This window comes from Gossypium raimondii, chromosome 3, assembly GCF_025698545.1.
Source record: "Gossypium raimondii isolate GPD5lz chromosome 3, ASM2569854v1, whole genome shotgun sequence".
Taxonomy (NCBI): domain Eukaryota; kingdom Viridiplantae; phylum Streptophyta; class Magnoliopsida; order Malvales; family Malvaceae; genus Gossypium; species Gossypium raimondii.
In genome coordinates, this window is record NC_068567.1 from 61,963,548 (window position 1) to 61,988,659 (window position 25,112).

A 25,112-nucleotide genomic window follows, 5' to 3' on the forward strand; every position below is an offset into this window, starting at 1 on the left:
AGATCGGGTTGTGTTAGATTTGCATCAGGCTAAAGCATAATATTAACATGCTTTATACTTGCTTATGTCCGGCACAACTCAAAATATGGTACTAAATTTTTTGCCCAAATCTGCTCATGTTTTTTTGAATTTTTTAAAATGATATTATTTTAATTTAATATTTTAATATTTTTTTCATGTATTAAAATTTTATAGATAATTTTAATATTTACATTATAGTATTATATATTATTATAGTTTTAGCTTTTATATGTTATAAATTATATAATGTATAGAAATAACTTAACATATTATATTTATAAACATAGAAAAATAAGTCGGACTGGACCTAATTCGGACATTGAATGTTTAATCTTAAGCCCAATTCATGTTTTAAACGAGACTAATTTTTTATCCAACCTATTTTACTGGCCTAATATTTTTTGCTCAATTAAATTAATTTAGTCTATTTTCTAAATTTTAACCGAAAATTGCTACCCGTATATAATGAGTAAACATAAACACGCACATGCAGGCGTGACCATCAGATCAAGAGCCTCTCTCATGGACCTTCATTCGACCAATGGTTGAAAATCTTTAAATGATAACATCGTCCTTTTGCCCACCACTATCAAATTTCCAGATTTTCCAGGAAAAAGAAAATCAAAACCCCAAGGTGAAGAAGGTAAAAACCAGCAGCGGCAAAGGCAATAAAAGGTGAAGCCAAAGAGAGAGAGACACATACATAATAAAAAAAGATTTTTCAAAAGAACACAACTATGGCTCCTCATAGAGAAGGATCAGAAGCTTCAGTGGAAGCCATGGTTGCTCAAGTCGAAAAACACCCAATTTCAACGATCCTTATCATCATTGGTAATAAACCCAGTTTTCTTTTTCTTCCTTTATTTTTCAATCTTTGTTATTTCTATTGATTTTTATGGTGATGTTTATTGGGGTTTTCTTCTTTTATTGATATAGCTATGCAAACAGAAGCTTTGCCGGTGGTGAATAAGTTCCAGTTGATTGAAAACCCTCATTCTTCGTGAGTTCCCATTTTTTTCTCCCTTTTTCTATTATTTCTTGGAATGTTTCAATGATTTTGATATTGGGTTAATCTTTAAATCATCAATATTTCGATGGATAGCGAGTTATTGCAGGATCTTTATAGTTTTATGAACAAAAATGTTCTCTTGCTATGTTTTTTGAATTGGAATACGTGCTAAAACTATTGATTTTGTGCTTGTTAGATATGTATATTTGGTGTTTGGTTTTATGCTATGTGTTCTTTTTTCCCCTGAGAACCTCCCCTCGGGTGTCAGTAATCAAAAGTTCTAAGTTGAGTTAAGTTGAACCCCTAAACAGGGGGCAAGCTTGTCGAGCTTCTTACCACTTGGTCCAACGGATGTTGTTGCGTGTAACTAGTTTTTACTAATCAAAAAGAGCAAACTATCAATGTCTAGTGGAATGGACTTAATTATCAGATGATTATTTCATGTCTAGTTATTTGATACGGTGCTTACTTTTATCAATACCCCCCCCCCTCTCCAACCCCTTAAATTGGAGGAAAATATGAGCTCGAGCCCACGTTCTCCTAATTACGGTTCCAGTTGAGCTAAGGCTCAATCGGTTTTCCTGTCTAGTTTTGGCTATTATTCAACATTGCTTATGTGTTTTTCTTTTGTTAATGAATGTTGCAGGTTTCCAAAAGGGGTCCCTTGGATCCATTATCATGGTGCATACAAGGACATCACAATCAATCTAATTTGGCCTGGAAAAGATTTAACCTTTGGTAAGTACTTTTTCACGCAAAAGTTCATCTTTTTTCCAGAGTGTTGATAATCTTACTTTCGAAGTGATATAGCAATTCTTAGTTAGCTGGAAGTTATACATTATGGTTCTTGTCTAAATTTAAGAGCTTTCTGATTAAATCCTTTACCAAAAACACGGAAAAAAGAAAGAATGTAATTAAACGTTGCATCAGGTAAAAGAGAACTTCTGTTTAGATAGTATTTGTATTCGAACATTTTGAGCATATGTTATTTGAAAATGCTTAACTTATTTGTGAGTACTTGAGTCTGTTGTGCAAGTTTCTTCCGTTCACTGTCCCGATTTGTTGAATTGTTTGGTTAATTCTTTGCAGGGGTTGATAGTGTTGGCACGATTTCTGCCTCTCTTGTGACCTATGCATCTATCCAAGCATTGCAGCCAGACCTAATCATAAATGCAGGCACTGCCGGCGGCTTTAAGGTAATTCCAAGCACCAAATTTTCCTCTTTTTTTCAAATTAAGGAAGAAAGGTTGTAATAGCAATGATCCTTAGCTACATTTCTATTAGGTATACATTGCTTCTAATGATTTTCTTCAATTTTTCCAGGAAAAAGGAGCTGCGATCGGTGATGTTTTTCTCGTATCTCATGTTGCATTCCATGATAGAAGAATACCAATCCCGGTGAGTAATACAGACCCTTAATCTTCAATTCATTTACTTCTTATTCCATGATAGAAGGATACCAATCCCAGCTGTTGTTGTTTCTTATATAGGTTTTTGATCTATACGGTGTTGGTTTGCGGCAGACCTACTCAACACCAAATCTCTTGAAAGCTCTTAATTTGAAGGTAACTATTTTGCTTGTATTCCACTTCGTCCGGCAACAAAGCTGGTTTGTTGGCTGTATTTTGAACTCTTGTATTTTGTGCTTATACTGAACTTCTAAAATCTGTTTTCGTTTCCTTGTTCTAAGTGTCTTTCCCTCGAAATTGCTAATCAGTTAGTTAAGACCATTGTTTATCATTCCCATATAACTTGTATGCCGTTTGCGCATTGAAATGCTTGCACCTGCATCGACTTCATACAAAGATAGCTATTCGATTTACCTGTTGATTAGTAATATGCATGTTGTTCATGGTTATTGTTTGATCTGCTCCCTCGGGTCTCCCACGTGTACATTTGTTTTTCTTTAGTTATTACCCTTTGTCAAGGGACACTCCATCGTTATACTTGGCTTTATGTTTCAGACCGGAAAGTTATCCACAGGCGATTCTTTGGATATGTCCCCTCATGATGAAGCATCAATTGCCGCAAACGATGCTACGGTTAAAGACATGGAGGTAATCACCAAAACACCCCCCATGTCATGAAGAAAAATTGCGAAATAGATCATATTATCCTTGCAAACCATGCATGCTACTTTGAAAGAGGCTTTTTTTTTATGCAATTCCTACTATTACTCATAACACCCCCCCCCCCAAAACCGTTAAATTGGAGAATGATACGAGCTTGAACTCATGTCCTTCTATTCAAGGGCGAATTTAGAGGGGGCAGGCACGGGCGTTGGCCCCCCTCAAATGGAAAAACTATCTTTTAGTCCCTACTAAATGGTAGAATTCAAAGTTATTATGTGATAAAATTGCACTTTGGCCCCCCCTTAAAAAGTGAAAACAATTCTATTTAATCCTTGCAATATTTGACACATTAAGCCCTTAAATTTTTCCTGTTGTTTTTTGTTTCAGGGAGCAGCTGTAGCCTATGTGGCAGAGCTTTTGAAAGTCCCTGCAATATTTGTTAAAGCAGTGACCGATATAGTAGATGGTGAGAAACCAACTGCAGAGGAATTCCTGCAGAATTTGGCTGCAGTGACTGCGACTCTAGAAGAAGTCGTCACTCAAGTCATCGATTTTATCAGCGGAAAGTGCTTGCCTGAACTTTGATTGTGTCCCTACTTATCACCGTTTTCATTCTGAAAAATATATGGACAATAAAAAACTTGTGATTCTTACATCCATGAGATGCAAACATTAGAGATGAGTGTTTCTTTTAGAGATCAAAACAGCAACAAACAATCCGTAGTTTTTAAGTAGTCGAGTGTTTGAATAAGACAGTCTTAACGTTACATAGTGGGCTTCATTGCACACTGGCTTTTGCCCTATATTGAATTTTGCTTACAAGCATATAAGTCTATGTTTGTTGTTATGTGTATCCTCTTACGAATGCAATTGTAGCTTTCCTTTTGCATGGGAAATGCCAGTTCTTGAGGGCTGTAAGAAATTGATCTCGTGTGAGATTTGATAGGTTAAAAAGTTTTAGTATGCATTATTGAATTACAACATTTGATATCAGAGTTAACAAATTGATTGTGTTCATACATGGAACGAGACAAACAGTTACTTGTATCTTTTGTTTTTCTAGTACAAAATTGTGAGACTTAAAAAAACTTCAAATTTTATTATCAGAGTTAATATATTGATTATGTTCGTATTATCTTGACAACGAAACAAACAATCTCTTGTGAGATTTTTTTAGCTTTTTGAGTGTGAAATTCAATCCATTCCAAGTGAATTATGAAAATTGGCATCAGAACCAATACATTGATTGTGTTCTTATCATCTTTAAAAAGAATAAAAAAATTCTTTTCGTCAAAACTACTTGAAAATTTACTCTTATCATGATTCATGACATGTACAAAAGGAAAATATACACTATTGATGAGCCCCTTCTTGCTTCTCAATGAATCCCTTATCCATTTTATTATATAACATAATAGTAATAGCATTTTTCACTAATTGAAATCAATGTTTAAAGCTTATTCTAATAATTTAAGGATTTGACACAAAAAAAAGAGTTAATCCATCTATGAAATGTTTTCGATATAAATATCCTCTTCCGAAGTATACAAACTATCCACTGATATCGAGTCAAAAGAAAGGCGTCGAGAGCGAAAAACAAGAACTTAAACAAGGATAACTTGCCACATTACGGAAACGAGTCATACTTCTTTTTTCAGTCAGCAAGCTCATCAACGACTACACGACAGCATCTTCACTTATACCACTCCAGAGGGAAGACGGAGAACGAGCTGCCCTCCGAATACACTGTAAAGACATAAATATGATTATGTAAGTAAACATTAATTATATGTTTTAAGCTTGGACCAATTAAACTATAAAGCTTGTGTAAATGGACCTCTTGATGTAGTAGTAACAGAAGTCAGCTAAAATGAAAGTTTGAACGATTTCCGAAATAAGAACCATAGAAGGCCATAATCCGTAACCTAGGGCAACCAGCAAGTGTCCTCGACTATCTAAAACCTGTTGAAAGCGGTAGAAAAGAGTTAATATCCCAATGCAATCAATCACCATCGTAATAAAAATATGTTTTCACCGCTGCACTAGAATGCTTATATGTTAACATACAACATGGTTAGTAGACATCAATTCGACCTTCAAGGCCAATCATCATGCATGCTCGAGTTGTCTATTATTTACAAAGTAATCATCCAACTATAAAATGTTAGAAATTGGTCATTCAACTATTCAATTTTGTCTTTTTTTCGTCACCCAACCATCTTAAATTTTTGGATGTTTCCATTTTTACGTTAACCAACTAATGACCAAAACCATTTTGTAAATTTTTATAGTTGAGTGATTATTAATGTAGTTTACCCTAAAAATTTTAACCAAAACCAATCACGGTCAACCTCTCATCAACGATCTAACCTGGAGAACCCAATGGGCACAGCTGAGGAACCTTGCAACACCCAATGCAAATACGTAATGAGCCGTGAAAGGCTCGACAATCTACAAAAGCACGAGAAGATGAGTTAAAGCAGCACTCTTATAAGCCTTCTAAATGTAATCTATAGTTTTTAAGTCATTAGTACCTTGGTATTTTGCATCACTTGCAACTGAGGTAAAACTGAAACAGCTTCCAGATATACACAGAAAGCCCAGAAAATTCGGTTCATAAGATTATGTGAAGTTGATGGATGAATAAACAGAGCTAGTACTGCACAAGGGATAACCTGCGTCCAATTTACAAAAGAGCAAGGATATGACTGCTAGAAAGTGATCGCAATAACATTCCACAAGAGCGACAAAGGTGATAATAGTGCGGTTAATATGAGCCAATATCTAAGGCCACAAAAAGTAACACCTCGATGGGTTTGGTTCAACGGTGTTATATGATACTATCTATTAAACCAAACTGAGCAAGTACAAGGTCACTTTCACGATGGTGTTTGAAACAAACAGCATGATTGAGGACAAATGACCGCTCGTAAGACAAGTAGTTATAAATATGCCCTGCGAATACCATCACAAACAGAGAATCTAACCGGTAATTTACCTCTGTAAGCATGGACATTCGTTTCAAGGGTTACAAACACCTCATACGAATGAAAGAATAAGCTTTGGAACAAAAAACGACCATCCATCAACTTAAAAAGCATGAACCGAAGGAGATAATGCCGGTAGCAATTCACTTCTAAACCCAACAATATCCGGAACAGGGGCAGCATACATAAAAGTAAAGAAAAAAGTTAGGACGACAGGTGGAAACTTACAACATAATAAATAGCAAAGTTGTCCTTGTCTTCCATGTAGCTCGACTTGAGTTTAAAACGGATCATGTAAATAACCCATAAGGTTGTAGCCAATGTGGCTAAATCAAGTATGGTGTGTATATCATATTCCATGACAAAGCTACAATACAGCCTAACAGCTAAAAATATAGCTGTTAGTTCTTGGGATTTCAGAGATAGTCCTGGGAACATTCAAAAACAAAGTAAATCCAATATTTTTTCGCCGATAAATAACTTCTACACTTTAGTTAAAACATAGTTAATCAAGAATGCACAGTTTATGTAGCGTAAATAAGTGACAAAGATTAAAAGACTTCTTGGGATTTTAACGGGAAATGATTTAGAACCATAGCAGCAATGTCATGAAGAAAAGAGGCAGCATTTATTTTGCTCCAAAAACTCTATTATTTATTAATCAAATATTCTGGTCATACATACAATTTATGCACAAACTTACATAAATAACATATATATGGGTTAAAGTACCTAGGAGGTCCCTGTATTATAAGAACTAGATCAAATTAGTCCTCTATTATTAAATGAACCAATTTAGTCTCTATACTATTAAAAAGAATCAAATAAGTCCAAACTGTAACAGAGTTAACATTTGCTGTATAAAAATGTCTTAAAATTTATTTTTTCCAACCGCAGTTCAACTCCAAGCAAAAGATTTCATTTACAGAACTATAAAAACTTTTAAAATATTAACTCGGTTAGAGAGTAAACATTAACTCTATTCCAATTTGGAATTATTTGATTCTTTTAATAGTATAGGGACTAAATTGATCCATTTAATAGTAGAGAGACTAATTTAATCAGGTCCCTATAATAGAAGGATCTCTGAGGTACATTCACCTATATATATATATATATATATATATATATATATATATATATTTATTAATCAAGCAAATGAATTAGCATAGTTTACAAACAAAAATATCATACACACACACATATATATGCTATTAAGTGTTCTTAATATGGTATCATATCAATTCACGAAGCTAATTGAAGACAACTCCTATATCTACATATATATATATATGCTATTTAGTGTTCTTAATATCAACTCTGATGTCTTTATATATATATATATATATATATATATATATATACGGATTTCTTTGGATAAAAAGAAACCCTTCAATATAAAATTGATATGATACCATAGTAAGAACACTTAATAGCATATATATACGTATACATGTAAATACATAAACACACATATAAATATCATAGTTGACTTTAAAACCTACAAGAAATCAATCAAAAACTCTCCCACATCGGTATGGTTAAGAAAAATTAGAACAAAGCAATAATATTAAAAATTGAATTCATGTCACAAAAACAAAAATAAAAGACTCATACCTTCAATCTTAACAAAAATTAAAAAAAGAAAAAACAAAGCCAGAAATCCCAGAAAACAACGAGTAAAGCTAAAATTGATCACCGATCGGCACAAGCATTAAAATAGAAACCTCTAAAATTTTGTAGCTTTTGAATTACCCTTTACGGTTTTTTTTTTAATTACTAAATTTGGGCAAAGTCACCCATTCATTATGTATTTAATTTAAATACAAATTAATCAAAAATATAAATTCTAATTATCGAATGAGAAAAATAAAGCTTTTTTTTTTTAATTGCGGATTACCGGCACAAGTCTTCTCTTTTGTGAGTTTATAGATGAGTACAGAAATTCCGAGAGAATGGACAGACTCGGCGGCGACGAAGAGGTTGTCGTGGTCGTGTACGATGAATCGGAGCAAAACAAGAGTCGCCATCCCCGACACCACCGCCAAAAAAGCCTTCACCTTGGGCGGCTGTCGTCTCACCCACATCGTTGCCGCGTGGATCAGCCTCTTCTCTGCCCTCATGATGTCTTTTCTTTTTCTTTCTTGTTCCCGAGAAAGTAATGGAAATTTTGTGGGATTTAGAGAAAGTGGGTATCCGCCTATTCGTAATGTTAAATGGAAGTCTTTTTGGGATTTTATTTTATAGTTTTTGTTTAATAGAATATAAATCCTTTATTTTCTTGCCAAAAATAAATCCTTTATTTATGTACTATTAATTACTATCTTCAATTTTAATTATTTATATCAATAAGTAGAATTTTTTAAATTCTTCTTATTATTTAAATTTAAAATAGTAAATTAATAAAGAAAAATTATATGATAAATTTTAAAAATTTTGAACCAATAATTGAAAATTGGGTTGAAATTAAAAAGAATATATATATATGATATTTTTTATATAAAATAATAATCTATATTATTTATTATGTCCCTAACTAAGTTTGATAACTTTCAATCAGGTCACCAATTTGATAAAATAAATATGGAAATATCCTTATGTAATTAGAAAAATTAAATTTTTGAGAATATTTTATTTTTATTTTTAAAAATAATTAAAATATCTATGCCATTTAACCAAATATTTGTTTTAATTTTTTTATAATTTTGTTTTAATATACATATTGTATTATCTCCATCGGTTATATAATTAATTTTAAACCATATGTTTTATTGTTTATTGTATGTTATTTTAAACAAGTATCTATGTTTTAAATATGTGATTTCCACACATACGCACTTGTGATAGAATTAGTAATTTCCTTAAATTATAACCTAATTTTCAAATTAATCCTTAAGTTTAGGAGGTTTAGAAGGAGCAAAAGTGAATCTCGGTCCTTAACTTTCAAATTGGTCCTTAAACTATCAATTAAGACTAAATTGACATAATGCATAAAGTTAAAAACTAAATGTATTGAATTTTTAAAATTATGACCAATTTGGTAAAATTTATAAATAGTGGAGGGCTAATTTTATTATTGTGCCAATAAAATAGGTTATGTCAATATTCCATTAATGATTTAAAGGATGAGTGACCAAAATACCTAATGTCAATAACACTAATGATTGAATTAATTTTTTTGAAGTTTTATAACCAAAATAGAATTACACTAATAGTTCGTCCAATTGATCAACTAAACCAAGTATTGTCTATATGTTTAGTTTAGGAGTTCTTTTTTGAATAATCTCATTATAAGTTCTGATCATATCTTTTTTTTAACAAGATGTCTAAAACTAGACATAACCCCTCTCCAACCCTTAAATAGAAGGATAATGCACTTTGGCACACTCGAACTCACGTCCTCCTACACTAGCAATAATACTCATGCCAGTTGAGCTAAAACTCAATCGGCTAGTTTACCCAATATTTTATAATATATAATAGATAAATACATTATTGATAATTAATGCAAAAAGTGAGTAATGTTAAGGACATTTGAGTTTATTATGTTTAGAAGGAACTGAAGTGAAATCTTGGCTATGTTAGTTTGACATCTAAGGATGAAGACAAGTGAGTGGCTTATCAGACCATTCAACATTGTACCTATTCATGGTGGGGCCTGCACCTAGAGGTTTTTTTTTTTAAATCGAAAATTACATTTTCGATAATTTTATCAATTTTAATTTCATTTTTATTTTTTGTATTTTTTTATGTTGATTTTTATAAGTTTAAATCATAATTATTTGAGTTGAACATAATTAAATTTTAATTTTTAAATTTAGGTTAGTAAAAACAACTTTAAAATATTATATAAAAATTACCAAAAAATATTTCAATCATACCTAAATCAATGAAGTTTTTATCTAACTTAATTATATATGAAGTTTAATTTTATCTAATTTAAACTATCTTTGATAAACTGAAAAATTAAATATTAAAAAATAAGTACTAAAAATTCTATGTTGAATATAAGTTATAAAATATATTTGGTATTTTATTTAAAATTAAACATTAAATATAAATAGATTATTTGATAAATGATAATATAATCTTAAATAAAATGAAATAAAATAAAATAAAACCTACTGAATTTATTCTTTATGAAGTGATAAATAGATTTCTATCTACTTATCATTTTCAACAAATTTTGTGAAATAAAATAACAATTCATCAGAGTAGTTTTCATTGTGAGTTATCAAATGTGTTTAAAAGATTAAGTTACTAAAAATATTAATTTTCAATTCATTGAGATTAAATTAACCCTTTAGTGTTGGAGTCAATTTTAATTCAATTTTTTTAAAAAAAATACTACATAAATTATTATAATAATAATAACAATGCCAACTTAATTTAAGCTCAACGAAACAAACCGAGCAGCCCGAACCCGGTCTACCCAATAACCACCATTACAATGTTCTTTTTGTTTTGTTTATGTAGATAGAAGTAGAGGTGTTCATGGGCCGGGCCGGGCCCATAAAAAATTTTGGTCCGCATACTAGACCCGGGCTTGGCCCGAGAAAAAATTCTTAGGCCCGAGCCCGGCCCTTTTTTAAAAATAAACACCAATTTTTTAAAAAAATTTAAAAAAATTTTTAAAATATAAAAAATATAAAAAGAATATTTTTTTATTATATATTCGGGCCGGGCCCGGGAAAAAAAATCGTGCCCAAGGCCCGGCCCATTTTTTAAACGGGCCTCATTTTTTTACCCAAACCCATATTTCGAGCCTATATTTTTACCCGAACCCTTCTAAATTTCGGACAGGCCGTCGGGCCGGGCCGGGCCGCCCGGCCCATGAACACCTCTAGATAGAAGTCATACATAGCAACAAAAACAGCTTTAACCAAACCCCAAAAGTTTAGTTCAATATTAGATTTTTTAGTTTAATTTATTTTTTCTCATTTTTGACTAATATATTTCAATGTCTCTTCAAATAAGCCCAAAAATGGAAAAAGTAATTGTGCAAATTAAACTGAAACATAATATATTCTACAATGACCAAATATTATTGAACTGTTTTAACTTTTTTTTTTAAACCCTTCTACTTAAACAGGTCAGTGAGTCAAAAGCTACAATTTTTTTTTTCTATAAAGTCCATGAATATGATCTTCTCAAAATGGGCTTCATTTGTTTATCTTCTTCAATCGCTATCATACCTAAATGAGATGGGTCTTCCAACATCATCTTCGCCACTAAGTAACCAGCAATCGACCACGTTTGAGCTTTACGTGATTGCTTACCGATGTATCGGCCTAGCTTTCCGTCGTAATATTCTGGCCAATGGTCTTTCAGCAACCTGGCTTCGGCTATTTCGATGGCACGTCTTGCAATTTGGGGACGTCCAGTCTTCACACAAGCGGCTGTGAGAAGCCATAGTAACACTGGACACAATGCAGCAAGCAAAATATGATAAGAAGTTCATCAATCATAAGGGTAAAGTACTATGGAAGCCCCTATACTAGTAATCATAATCAGATTACATTTTACCCTTTTATTCAAAAAATTAGACAAATTAGTTCCTATATATTAGATCAAAAGCAAACTGATCATTTTTATTAAAATTTTTATCCATTTCTACTATGAAAAACTAGTGTAATTGACAAAATAACTAAATAGTTCAACGTGAAGTGTAACTATACCTCATGTTGAGATACAAGATCAGTTTTTAATAGTAAAAATGGATGAAAATTTGTATAGAAAGACCAGTTTGCTCTTTGATCTAATATATAGGGACTAATTTGCTCATTTTTTTAGTAGAGGGGGCAAAATGCAATCTGGTTACTAATACAAGGGTCTCTATGGTACTTTTACCTAAACATAAGAAACGTATGATAGAACGAGGGTCGATAAGTCTTAAATCGTACCTGGCCATGATCCTCCATTGTGGTAACTCCACCGGGTGTTTTTGGGGTCACATCCTGTTATAATCCGCCATTCATGAGTTTCCATGGCTGGATAACAAACCTTTAACGGCATTTCTCCGACCAACTCTTCCCAGCGTGATTCTATAAGATCCATGATGGCAGTTGATTGTTCGGGAGTAGCCAATGATGATAGAATTGCGATGCAATTACCTAAGCAGAACCAACGGAAATCCATTCTTGCAGGGCTAACGTTACCGATAAAGTAGCCACCATAAACAGGCATAAAATCGAAAACCCATTCTGGAAGAGAGTCAGGCATTACGTTAAACTTGTTAACTGCGGTGTGAGAGTACTCTTCCGTCTTAAACCGATATATGTCATTGAGTTGCTTCAAGTCGAGCCAAAAGTAACTTCTCATATGATAGCTTAAGGCATGCAGGCGTTTAACTATACGTTCTATGAACTCCTTTCCTTCATCATCTTGCTTGAGTAGAAGCAAAGCACATCTCAAAGCCATAAAGAAAAGAGCTTGGATTTCGATGGGATAGCCATATACACCCTGTAGAAACGATGAGAAGCAGTAAAGCTCAGCCCAACAGTATTGAAACTTAAAATAGGAATGCGGTGCTGAAACTAATTTCCCATGATAAATCGAAGACCTAATGTACAAGCCTTTAGACTCTCATTGTATAAGCACTATCATATATAAAACAACCCAAAATAAAAGCATGTTATCAGGCTTAACCACTAGAAGATTATTTGAGATAAAGGACGACCCACTACTTTCATTTTGGATCAAATAATCATCACCATTTCAAATATAAAATTGCTAGTGGCCCATATGGTAAACAATAGTTGGGTAAACTATAAAAAATAGAACAATACACGAGTGCTACTTTTTTAAGGCACATACCATTATATAGATGCAAGAAGATATACTAAAAAAAGGAATGTCAAGCAAGTAATATTATACTTTTAGTTATAGAAATAGGCAAAACTCTATTTAATGCTAGTGCTATATGTGCTGTGAAAAACTCACCATTCTACGATCAATCATGCAGCAACCATCGGCACAGAGAAGGGTTGGAAATGTGTCGAATCCCTCTGAGAGACATAAACTCAGAATTAGGCGCATACCCTTCTGGCATTCAGGCAACTCAGCCAATGAAGTGTCTCCAGTAGACTTTGTATATGCTCGAAGTAAAATAATCCACCAAAATCCAGAATCAACAGGAGCAACTCTTCCTATTGCACTCTCACCAAAATCTGCAATTAATGTCTCATTGTTCCTAACTGGGTCATGGAGCACTTTAAAACTAGCTGGCATTACTCCTTCTCCTAACTGAAACCTATCGATCTTTTTCTCCCATGATTGAAGGCGAAGAGTCTTCAAAATGAAGTTCTTTACTATTTCTGGTTCCCCATTCATCAAAAAAGCCAACGCACTAGGGACAAAGTCTCTCACAAAGACCTTTGGAGAAAACATAAGCAATCACATTAAGAACTCGTTACAAACCAGAACATTTATTGGAAATTCACAAAGTTAGTCTCATAGGAGGTTCAAGAAATAGAATGCTTAATAAAGAAACACAAATCAAATGGATAAAATCATCACATAAATCTAAAAAGAAAACATACTATATTTAACATTGCTAACATTAAAATGAAAGAGATGAAAAGAACTAGATATATTCACCTATTAAATCAATAACAAAAATGTTATTTCAAATCATACAAACAGGAAAAACGAAAATACCTCTATAACTTGCACCATATAGCAGTCAAAGTAAATAATAAAGGTCAGAAGAACCAGCATGAGGAAAAGAAACAGATACTAGCAGTGCAAAATATGATAATAGTATCTTCTACTTAGGAATTAGGCACTATTTATTAGCAATTTGCTCAGAAAAAGAGCCACAGAACTGCAAAAGATGAAGAAATAGACAATTAACTCAGCTCTTAAACTGAAGATTTTTCATATTGCATCACCATGGCCACTACAATTATCAGCTCTCATAACAAAGAGAGCATACGTATACGCAAATCGAACTAATTTCACTCTTAACTGAGATAGAGTTACAAGAAAAGAGAGTGCTCACCTGATCATAGTTTAGGTTTTCTTCAGTATTATCCAATGCTGCAATAGTCCCGACCGGTTGACCACGAAAATACACCAATGACCTTCTCAAGGCTTCCCAAGCTTCGGCAACCATCGGATGCGGGTCGAAACCAATTTGTGACCTAGGTGTACTAAAACCTGACCTTCTACCCACCGGTGAACAAATAGAATCCAATTGCTCAAAAAAGCGATATGAATTAGGATCAATGGCTCTGGTAGCATGACGCGGAGATATCCCAATCGATAATTCACTGAGCGACCTTTCATCAAGTGATCTCTGTCTGTCTATATTCAAAAGCCTAGGCTTCTCTAACAGCTTTGAGAAATCACATTCTTCATATTCAGCCAGGGGGCAGAGTATATCCTCAGCTTTTACGTTTTTATTCTGATTCTGATTCTGATTCACATCCACATCCGGGGTCGACATTTTCCGAATTGTATATATATATTCTAAACGCTAAAGACAAACTGATGTAACCGAATTCTGATTCAAATCTTCTACAACCTAAAATCCGAAGTAAATAACAGGATTCAAAATTTTCAAATCATTTAACACTTGAAATTGCATGTTAAATTGCAGCTCCAAAGCGAAAGCAACTAATTAACTAACAAAATTTAGTTAACAGATCAAAAACCTACAAGGCCATAAAATTCCTGGATTAAACAGACGAATCGATGACTAATTCGGCTAGTTCAATTCAATTCCATCATGTTTTGCTTCTAATCAAACAGAAATATTCACGTATATATCATTATCAACATATATCATTTCGCGCAAAAAAAAATCACTAAATTCAAATCTTAATACACATTTAGGTTAACAAAATCAATAAGAAAAAAAAAGACGAACAGAAATGATGAGTTTATGATCATAAAAACAGTGTTGCATGCATCATATATGCTAATATTTTCATCGTAAAATCATATAAAATGGAAAAAATTAAAAAAAAAAAAACTAACCTGCTTAGAGCAAAGGCTTATACTCTGTCAAGGATCCAGAAAAGAAAAGGAGAAAAAATTTTGAAGAAATCATCTCAGTTTGAAGAGTGAGGATGGAAATATATAGTACTAGAGAAGTATTTATGTAATTATGAATTTAAATATATAATATACATGGAAATATTCCATTTGATAATTGATGAGGCTGATGGGTTAACCGGCTTAACCAGTAAACCTCGTTAAGGAAATAAGTATAAGGTGACCGGCAGCTGGGTAATCTTAAAAAGGCCAAGAAGCTTGAAACAATCACGTGTACGAAATGCATGTAGTTTTTTGTTTTTTGGGGGGTTTAGTAGGTGAAGGGTGAAAATGAAATATAATTGTATAATAAAACCAAATTAATATAAAACTTAATTGGATGAAAATTGATCAAAAGATTTTAACTATAGTAAATTTTTTATATTTTTTAAATGATTAAATTAAATTTTTATAATTTTTGAGGGGTTAAAGCATGAGAGTAGCTAGGGAGATGATAGGGGCTCGGTCCCCCTAAAATGAAAAATTTTCATTTAATCCTTTTAAAATTTTTAAAATTTTAAATTAATAAAGGTAAAATTGTACTTTGGCCCTTAAAAATATAAAATTTTGATTTAATCATTTAAAATTTATAAAGATATAGGCCATTAAAATGGTGAAATTGCATTTTTACTATCGTAAAAAATACAATTTAATTTTAGCTCCCCTAAAAAGATTTTCTAACTTCACCCCTGGACCAAAGTACAATTTTATTATTACTATTTTAAAATTTTATAAATTATAAAGATGTTTAAATAAAAAATTTTCCACTTTAGAGGAAACTGGGGACAAGGACCCTAACTCTTTCCTTGATAAGATTTAAGGGGCAGAAGAAAGGGTAGAAAACCTTAACCCTTCAATATAATGATAAAATTACACTTTAATTTCTCGATTGATTTTTACCTTTAAAACAATTTTCCATAAAAAATTAATATTTTAATAGCCGTCAGCTTATGAAAATGACATGTTTATATTAATAAGCAAGTTGGATTTGGGCATATAATTACACCAAACTTGTTTCTTGTTTGTATTCTTATTATTATTCAATCAAGTTCTAACAAGTCAAGTTTAATCTAAGTAATTCTTGAATTTATTAAGAAGTTTAATTTTAGTGAATATTAAAATGGATTATTTGCACCAGACATCCTCAAATTATGGCTTAATTTTAAATTGTTTCAAACTTTAAGGCATACTAATTAAGTTTTTAAAATATTAGTATCATATCAATTAATTGTTTTAAGTTTAGAAATGATAGTCAATTTTTGTTATTAGTGCTGATCCAAAATGTTAGCAATTAAATCTGATAGATCAAATTATGCCATTAATCCAATACTATGCATAAGTTGTAGATTTAGTCCATGACGTCTAATTTAATCACTTTTAAACTCTATACTTTTCAAATTATAAAATTCTAATTCGAACTCAACCAATAACTATTAAATTAGTTAACTAAAACAAAATAACTTTTTTGCTAGTATTATGTAAAAATAACAAGAAGCCAAAATGACATCATACATGCAATAACATGTTTCTCACGTACGATTTTAAAAATAACATAATATAACTTAACAAATTTAACGACTATCATTAAAACAATTATTGAAATTTCAAAATTTGAAAAGAATACGGAGTACAATTGACTAAATCAACAACTTATGTAGAATACAGGGACCAGTAGAATAATTTGACAAAAAAGGTAAATTATATTAGTAATCACCGAACTATTTTATTTTCTTTTTGGTTACTCAATTATTAGTAAATTTATTTATCGATCACCTAATTATTTTAGATTTTTCTTGGGTATTCAATTTTTATGTTAGCTAGTTGATAACTAAAAAGACATAATTGGATAGTTAAGTGACCAAAAATAAATTTACTAATAATTAGATTACTATTTTTTAACTTTTCATAATTAAGTGACTAAAAATGAAAAAAGAGAACATAGTTGAGTGACCTCTATTGCAATTTACCCAAATGAAGTTAGAGTCTAGATGGAAGTTCAATGTACGGAGCGGAAAAGTCGAGGGTGGTAGAGGCCCTAATTGGAGGGTGACGTGGATGATAGTTACATGCAGTGAAGGAACAGCTAACATGCTATTGGGACTTGAGCCCTCTATATATAATAATGGAGTAGCCTACTGCACATACACAGTGGAGAAGAGGGATCTTTTTTTGGTTTTTGCAGACAAAATTTGTTTGTTTTCTCTGAATTTATTTTTGTTCACTCATTTCCACGTGTACGGTCAACAGAGATCCAAAGGTGCCTTGTTATTTGATATGAGCCTTTCCTTTTAGTGGTTTTTATTTCTCCTTTTTCCTCTTTTGTTGCTTTGTTCTGTTTCTTAAATCATGTTGGTCTTTTATTACATTATTAGCTCTGATATTATGATTGATATAGATATTATTGTTAATATAAAAAATGTAGATTTAAATATGTTAAAATGTCTTATCTTACTATTTACAGGTTAAAAAAATTATGAGTAATTTTAAATATTATATAAAAAGAATAGATATGATCAAAATTTATAATGAGGTTGTTAAAAAAATGTTTATAATAATACAATGTTCATTGTAAAGTAAAAAAAATATGTTAAAACATTTTTATTTGAGATGAAGAAAATAGTTTCAAAAAGCTAAAAATAAAAAATCTCTAATTAAAAACATAATTTAATTTAAAAATATATTTATTTGGAATCACGATTTAGGGTATGTAGTGTACCCAGTTTGGGTTGTAAATGCACCAAGTGCTGAAAAACAAAATAGTGCTGGCAGACTGATGAGCTACAAATGAAGGAGATACTTATTATATTAGCACAATTATGTTATGAATGAAAAAAATATATATTATGTATAAATTTGAGCTTGAGACTATTTATGATGGAACAAATTTGAGATTCAAAGCAAATTTGAGTTCAGATTGATAAAAACTTCTAACTCGCTATCAGTCTAATGTCAAAATAAATGTCTAACATTCAAACCCTTTAAAACCGCTTCCAATTTTTTTAAAAAAAATTAAGAAAAACCAAGTACTCAAAATTAGTAATTTCTCAACTAGGAATGTAATTACACCGAGCTAAATTAAAAAAAAAAGTAATTCAAAAGTTAATACTCAATTCAGGCTCAATCAATCATCAATTTCAAGGTTAAACTCAATCAAGTTCAAGTAACTTGATAAAACTCATTTATCATGTGTAATAAGCTCGAATTTGAACTCAACTAAATTCGGTTTTGTAGTTTGTACATAAGCTCTTTCTAGGTAAAAGTATCATGGAACTCTTTATACTAGGAATCAAATTGCATCCCCCCTTTAAAAAAAACTAGTAAATTAATTATTGTACAATAGATCAAAAAGCAAGTTGATCCTGTTAAAATTTTCATCTATTTCTACTATTAAAACTGGTCTCTATACGTCAAACATGCGGCACGCCACGTCACTGTCAAATTATTCCATCAACCACACTAATCTTTAACAATACAAATGGATGAATTTTTTAATGAAAAAGATCAATTTGCTCTTTGATCTAATGTACATGGGTAAATTTGCCTAATTTTTTTAATAGGAGCAAAATGCAATTTTATTCCTAGTACAAGGCATCCATGGTACTTTTACTGCTCATTCTATAAGAAAAAGGTAAAATGTAATTCTATAATATAAATATTTATTAAAACGAAAAGCCCGATTGGGCTCGTGAGCCGTTAGAATAGAGTATTACAGTGCTCAAATTTGGCTTGACCAGCTCAAGCTTGAACTCAGCTTGATAATCGAATTTGAGTTTTTTCAAGTCGAACTCAAAGAACTTACAAGCACTAGTGTCTCGTTTACACCCCTATTCCCAACTCTATGCATATCCATGTTAGGGAATAAAACTGCAAGAAAAAACCACACAAGCAGGAACTTACCGCAAACTTTGGGCAAAGCATTTTTTGTTAACCAAGTTCCAGTAAGTCACTAACATGTACACTGGCAGATATGTTAACATTTACAACTCAATATTCTCTATACGGAACTTGAAGCAATAGGAAGAAGAGATCAATTTAACAATGTATCAGCAGCTACCATCAAATATATCTAAGATCATACTAATAGGTTATGACCTTCGTCTAGCTATCTAGGGTGTATCTCACCTAGAAAGAGGGTAGAGCCGTAGAGAATATCGTTACCACCAGAAAGCAGCTGGACAAAACCCAACCCAACCCGAACTAAACTATACTATGAAACAGCAATTTCTTTGGGGTCTTCATGATATCAGAAAAGTGATACAATTTGTAGGCAGATAATTGGATTCTATAAGTGGAGAAAATATTAGAGGATGGAATAAATGGAAGAGATGACGCGTATGAGTTGCGAACAAGCTGACCTTATTTGTCAATCATTTCGCCCGTCTAGGTCATCTGCCTTTTTGCCACCAACAACACTATTGGATGAGCTATCTTGTGCACTATAAGATGAAGAGCACCTGCTTGAAAAACTCCCTTCTGTATTGCTGTTTTCTTTCCTTAAAGATTTCTTGAGCTTTCTTTGTCCTGATGAAAAATCCTGGAGATATACATCAGTAAATCAGCTGCATGCTCTTAATAATTTTCTTACAATCGTAATGAAATATTACATATGAACCTGATCTGCTGTAGAACCAGGTGTTTTTAACTCAAGGTCAGTAGCAACGTCGTTAGAATCCACAGTTTTCTCAATCTTGCTCTCTCCTGAGGACTTGTTTTTCGAGTCTTCTTTGCCTGAAGCATGAGACCGGCCGCTTGGTTGTGCAGGTGGAGTGACATGCTGTGTCGGTTGTTGTTCAACCATGGTATTAGGAGTCATATATGGGACAAAAGTGGAGCAAGGGTTATGAATGACCCCGGGATTTTGGTTCCCAAAGAAAGGAAACGGTTGCATGGACGGATGCATTGGAATAGCTCCTGGGGGAGGCATTGCCATTGGTACTGGAAAAGGATAAGAAGGAGGAGCCATGACAACCGGGTAATCTACAGACGCCCATGGGAACATAGTCCTGACTCTTTGCTGATACTGAATATTAAGATCATCAATTTCGGATTTGAGAGATGCTTTCTCGTCTTTTAGATCATTCTTCTCCACAGTCAACTGCTTCAAAAGCAAGAAAAACAACTGCGTAAGAGTCAGTAGAAGTAATATGGAGGCCCTTATACTAGGAGTCAGACTGTATTTTGCCCCCTTCACTCAAAAAATGGACAAATTAGTCCCTATACATTAGATTAAAGCGCAAATTGGTCTTTTTGTTAAAAATGTCATTCATTTCTACTATTAAAAATTGGTCCTGTACGTTAGAATGAGGTAAACATGACACATCATGTATAACTGTCTGGTTATTTTGTCAGCAACGCCAGTTTTTAACAATAGAAATGAATGAAATTTTTACTAGAAAGGACCAATTTGCTCTTTAATCTAGTATACAAGGACAAATTTGCCTATTTTTGAAGTAAAGGGAGCAAAATGCAACCTAACTTCTAATATAATGGCCTCAATAGTACGTTTACCCGTAAGAGCCTTATCAAACAAGTTTCGCAAATCTAAGCACCGTATACTAAATACAAACATATCAAATATCACCTCACGAGATTCTTCAGTGAGCATGGCATGCTCTCCTTTCAGCTTGGTGACCTGAGATGTAAGATCCTTCAACAATTGAATGGTATCGGTAAGGATGGTTGCTTTGTCATTTTTGGGCCTATCAGGATCTGGATTCCATAAACAAAATAAGCAACGACTGTTCAAAATTCCAAGGTAATAATTAAAAAAAAACTAAAACTATACAAGAAGTTCAAGTACTCATATCATATCCGTACAGAAGGAATCGGATTGCGAAAAATCATAAACAAGATTTTAAGAAAATGTATAAATCACACCCATAATCTGTAAGCATTTGGCTGACATTATTTCAACCAAACTTCATGATTATCGGCACAATACAATAAAGCACAACACCTTAAACCAACTACTACTAATCATTATACAAATAGAAACCATATCTTCAAATCGAACTCTAATGTAAGGATTATAACAATAGGAACGAATAGGAGTGTAAATGAACCTGGCTCAAACAAACAAAGTTTTGTTCATGTTCATTTGTTAATTTTTGAAGTTGTTCATGTTCGGTTCATGTTCGTTTAAATTTTTAACATCATGTTCAAACTTGGTTCATTTATTATTTGGTATGTTCAGGCTCGGTTCATTTAACCTTCGTGAACATGTTTGTTTAATGTTCACGAACATGTTCATTTATATGTTCATGAACATTAAACAAACATGTTTGCGAACATTAAACAAACACATTCACAAACAGTAAACCAAACAAACAAACAAAATATTAAATAAACAAACCAACAAAATTTAAATATAAAAATAGATGGAAAATATTATTTAAGTATTTTTCATAGGAAAATACTATCTTTAAATAAATTAGTCTATAAAAGAGCTTATTTGTGAACATAAATGAATCGAACACACCTCTATTCAGACTCGTTGTTTAATAAATGAATACTGGTTTATTTAGCTTAATAAAGGGAGCTTATATCAATGGTTCACAGAGCTCTGTTCATTTACAGCAGCCCAAGAACGAAATACAATTTATTGAATTGTAAAACTCTCTTTTTTGAACTTATATAAAATTTTTTGTGATAAATATATAATTATAGATAAATAAATTCTGAATTTTATGAATTGTTATGCTAATCAGATCGTTAATCTTGCTGAATTTGATCGCTAGTATTCGATAGTGTCAACCAATTCGGAAAAATAAATCGTAATAGAAACCAATTTCTGCTAATAGAGGATTATAAAAAGTGAAAGTTCCAAAGTTCGAAAAATCTACCGAGTGCATTTCCTAATTCAAGAAAATGTTCATTAAGTCGATCTCTTCTCGATTTCTCACGGTCAGCCTTTTGAAGCTTCCTCGCCGTAACGCAATCCTTAGGTTCCTCTCCATCCCTTTGGCTGCAAAATGAAAATCAAAAGCAACCAGCGTTAAATTAACACAAAAACGAAGAATCAAATTGTTGATTAGGAAATTTATGAAAATGAAACAAGAAAAAAAAACCTAACCCAGATTTGGATTGGGTACGGGCCGTGGAGGGAACAAGCGGGTCGACTGGGGGTTGACGAAACTCGATTATAGAAGGATTTGAAGATGGAATTGATGGAAGAAAGGCAACGTCTTTTCTGAGTTGATCCATGGATTCGAAGTGAGGAAAACAGAGTGACGACGTAGCTTCACAAAATTCACAATTTCACATCGTTTTCTTTAGCTTTATTTGCCTTGTTATTGGAAATCCACGACCGCAACAAAAAGCCTATCGCTGGTAATAAAATATAAAACACAATCGAAAATCAATGGGGCAGTATTCGGTTTAATTTTTTTTAGTATGTTACACATTTCTTCGTCCAACTTTTTAGGATATTTTTATTTTCATCACTTAAAATATATTTTTATAATTTTATCACTCAACTTTTAAGGTATTTTTATTTTAGTCACGTAAGCATTAAATCTCTAATCACACTGTACATACCTAGAGGAGAGCATTTGTTTTTCTGTCAGTTTTTAATTAAATCGACTTAATTAATCATAATCTACAAAAAACGACTTGATTGAATTAGAGCTCAAAAATTGATATAACCAAATTGACTTTAGTCGTTTGGTTTGGCCAGTTAACTGACTTTAATTATTGGACTAGATTATTGGGCTTAAATAAATTATATTTATTTCATAAATTATAAATTATAAATATGTTTTAAATAACTAAAAATATTAAATTAAGCCGTTTTTTTTTGTTGGACCGGTTTGAAAATTCAAAAATCGATAAACTATTGAAATAATCGACAAAACCAAATCCATAACCGAAAAAACTGCTCAAACTACTAAAACTGACTAAGGGTGGGTTTGGATGGGCGATTGGGTGCGGTGCGGTGTGTTTAGCTTACTTTTTCTCACGCTACAGTATCGCTACAATATCTAATCTCACCGCCACCGCTATTTTTACACTAACCGCAGGTAAACGCACCGCCCATCCAAACTCACCCTAAATATTTCTTAGTTTTCACTGAACCCAAAGTTAGATTTCTTAGTTTTAACTGGATATTGCTCTCCCCATATATGCCGTGTTTACACTTTCATTTTAGTCGCATATACAAATATTTTTTAAAAAACATTGGGGATTAAAGTAAAAAACGATAGAAACTAAAACAATTCATTAAATTTTATTTTATATTGTATTTGTTTACCTCCTTTTAGAAAGTTTTATTTTTTTAATATTGAAAATTTAAATTTTAAAATATCAAAATCAATTAAATAAATTATTGAAATTTTCTTATCACGGTTTATTACTATAATATTGAAATTAATAAAATTAATTAATTTAAATTTTCTTCTAAAATTTAATATTTTATTTTATGTTTTCAAATTAAAATCAAATCAATTCTTTTGATTATATGATTTTGAATCTTTCATACTATATTAAAACAAAGAAAAATTATTGCAATTAATTAAATTAATTAATTTTATCTTTCATGTCAAATAAAACCTAAAGTTATTTTTATCATTTCTTTATCTAAACAAAACAATCAATTAATTTAATTAATTACGGTAATTTTTTCCTTTCATTAACATAATAAAGGCATGTAATAATATAATATAATATAATATAATATAGGCATAACAATAAATTTATCCTTTAGCATTCACAACTTTTATCAATTTAACTATTATTTTTTATCTAAATTTTGCCCTCAGATTTTAAAAAGTGTCAAATATGACTATCAACCTTTAAAAGGAATAGCTATTATTTTTACGAAATCGTGACTAAAACGTTAAAATCTTAAATATAACAATGCATGGCGATTTATGTGTACTTCATACTAATTTTTAAAATTTTATCAACTTTTTTATACATTTTCTAATTTAGAATTTTTATAAATTTTAAATTATTTGTTGACATTATATAATACAAATATTGTTATGTTAGTATAAAATACACGTAGACTAATATAAGAGTTGTTACATCAAAATCGTTAAAAATTAATGCTTTAGTCCATATTTACATTAAAATAGTGATTGCACTAAAAAGTTAATAATCAAATTCAACTAAAAAAACTAAATTGACAAAAAGAAGAAGAAGTAAATGTTGAAGGTTTACTTTACTTTCATACTTGTAATAAACAATAAACGTGGTTTTCTTTGCTTAAATACTCAATTATAAATAGGGCAAATTACACCAATATCATTAAATTATAATAAGTTTACGTTTTGATCATTCAACTTCAAACAGTTATAATATGGTCACTGAATTATTCGAAAGTTTTCATTTAAGTCACCATGCTATTATATGTCATCTTCTACAATTCAGTTTTTTTTGTTCATGAAACAACCTTGAACGTTTTAATCTATTAACCAATATTCAAACAATTTTCTTCTCTGATAATTAATATTGATCATTAGATCGACTTGGATCTAAGGTATGTTATTTTACTCACTGATGAGCATTGATTCATTGTATCGATTATCGAATCATCCATTGGAGCTCCCTAACTAGACTTAAAAAAACCTTAACAACCCAGTGGCAAATGAAAACTTTCAAATAAGTCACTAACCATTTTGTTTCATTGGGCTATTAATTTTTTTTTAAGTCTTACTAGCGAGTTCTAAGTGACGATTCGATGATCAATACAGTAAATCAGTACACATTGACAAGTAAAAAAATACTTTAGACCTCAGTTGACATGACGATCAATGTCAGAGATCGAAAAATAAAATTGTTTGGATTTTTATTCGTAGATTCATGACATTCAAAATAGTCTCATGAAAAAAATTGAATATGAGATTCAGATTTTTAATTGAACTGATGATAATAATTGGATTTATGATTTTTAAATAGAAAAAGTAGAATGATTGAAATATTAACTTTTTTTTAAGTACGATGACTAAATCTCAAAATTTTTAAAGTACAAGGACTAACAATATA

The 25,112-nt window shown here is 31.5% G+C and overlaps 4 protein-coding genes across 5 annotated transcripts; 1 reads left to right on the forward strand and 3 right to left on the reverse strand.

Moving 5' to 3' along the window:
- The first annotated feature begins 516 nt into the window (after positions 1-516).
- On the forward strand, positions 517-3,998 carry LOC105795383 (5'-methylthioadenosine/S-adenosylhomocysteine nucleosidase). Its single transcript, XM_012624989.2, has 8 exons — positions 517-852; positions 958-1,021; positions 1,677-1,768; positions 2,120-2,226; positions 2,354-2,428; positions 2,521-2,595; positions 2,995-3,087; positions 3,490-3,998. Exons 1-8 carry the CDS (start codon positions 759-761, stop codon positions 3,685-3,687), a joined length of 798 nt encoding a protein of 265 aa, XP_012480443.1. The 5' UTR covers positions 517-758; the 3' UTR covers positions 3,688-3,998.
- Positions 3,999-4,539: 541 nt separating this feature from the next.
- Positions 4,540-8,309, reverse strand: LOC105795384 (uncharacterized). Its single transcript, XM_012624990.2, has 6 exons — positions 7,990-8,309; positions 6,318-6,517; positions 5,637-5,777; positions 5,473-5,553; positions 4,940-5,064; positions 4,540-4,848 (listed from the first exon to the last, which is right to left on the reverse strand). Exons 1-6 carry the CDS (start codon positions 8,210-8,212, stop codon positions 4,800-4,802), a joined length of 819 nt encoding a protein of 272 aa, XP_012480444.1. The 5' UTR covers positions 8,213-8,309; the 3' UTR covers positions 4,540-4,799.
- Positions 8,310-11,074: 2,765 nt separating this feature from the next.
- Positions 11,075-15,211, reverse strand: LOC105795385 (probable alkaline/neutral invertase B). The gene is made up of 5 exons (XM_012624991.2): positions 15,072-15,211; positions 14,092-14,616; positions 13,032-13,463; positions 11,993-12,551; positions 11,075-11,509 (listed from the first exon to the last, which is right to left on the reverse strand). The coding sequence occupies exons 2-5, from the start codon at positions 14,536-14,538 to the stop codon at positions 11,214-11,216; spliced, it is 1,734 nt and encodes a 577-aa protein (XP_012480445.1). The 5' UTR covers positions 14,539-14,616; positions 15,072-15,211; the 3' UTR covers positions 11,075-11,213.
- Positions 15,212-18,764: 3,553 nt separating this feature from the next.
- Positions 18,765-22,456, reverse strand: LOC105795386 (transcription factor bHLH121). Of its 2 annotated transcripts, XM_012624993.2 has the most exons (6): positions 22,201-22,456; positions 21,971-22,092; positions 20,710-20,837; positions 19,741-20,223; positions 19,484-19,662; positions 18,765-18,992 (listed from the first exon to the last, which is right to left on the reverse strand). In XM_012624993.2, the coding sequence occupies exons 1-5, from the start codon at positions 22,329-22,331 to the stop codon at positions 19,492-19,494; spliced, it is 1,035 nt and encodes a 344-aa protein (XP_012480447.1). In that variant the 5' UTR covers positions 22,332-22,456; the 3' UTR covers positions 18,765-18,992; positions 19,484-19,491. The 2 variants fall into 2 exon arrangements, with proteins under 2 accessions (XP_012480447.1, XP_012480446.1); XM_012624992.2 differs by having other exon boundaries at positions 18,765-19,662; positions 22,201-22,455.
- Between the last annotated feature and the right edge of the window lie 2,656 nt (positions 22,457-25,112).

Bases quoted from the DNA above. Each gene is read 5' to 3' on its own strand.
- LOC105795383 (XM_012624989.2), top strand. From the start codon at position 759: ATGGCTCCTCATAGAGAAGGATCAGAAGCTTCAGTGGAAGCCATGGTT. The intron at 2,429-2,520 runs GTGAGTAATACA...TTTCTTATATAG, and splicing joins ATAGAAGAATACCAATCCCG to GTTTTTGATCTATACGGTGT. The intron at 3,088-3,489 runs GTAATCACCAAA...TTTTTGTTTCAG, and splicing joins CTACGGTTAAAGACATGGAG to GGAGCAGCTGTAGCCTATGT.
- LOC105795384 (XM_012624990.2), bottom strand. From the start codon at position 8,212: ATGAGGGCAGAGAAGAGGCTGATCCACGCGGCAACGATGTGGGTGAGA. The intron at 5,778-6,317 runs GTAAGTTTCCAC...AATTGGACGCAG, and splicing joins ACTTTGCTATTTATTATGTT to GTTATCCCTTGTGCAGTACT. The intron at 5,065-5,472 runs GTTAGATCGTTG...CGCTTTCAACAG, and splicing joins GTGCCCATTGGGTTCTCCAG to GTTTTAGATAGTCGAGGACA.
- LOC105795385 (XM_012624991.2), bottom strand. From the start codon at position 14,538: ATGTCGACCCCGGATGTGGATGTGAATCAGAATCAGAATCAGAATAAA. The intron at 12,552-13,031 runs GTGAGTTTTTCA...TCGTTTCTACAG, and splicing joins GCATGATTGATCGTAGAATG to GGTGTATATGGCTATCCCAT. The intron at 11,510-11,992 runs GTACGATTTAAG...CATTGTGTCCAG, and splicing joins CAATGGAGGATCATGGCCAG to TGTTACTATGGCTTCTCACA.
- LOC105795386 (XM_012624993.2), bottom strand. From the start codon at position 22,331: ATGGATCAACTCAGAAAAGACGTTGCCTTTCTTCCATCAATTCCATCT. The intron at 20,838-21,970 runs GTAGATTTTTCG...TATGGAATCCAG, and splicing joins TGAATTAGGAAATGCACTCG to ATCCTGATAGGCCCAAAAAT. The intron at 19,663-19,740 runs GTTCATATGTAA...GTATATCTCCAG, and splicing joins CTGGTTCTACAGCAGATCAG to GATTTTTCATCAGGACAAAG.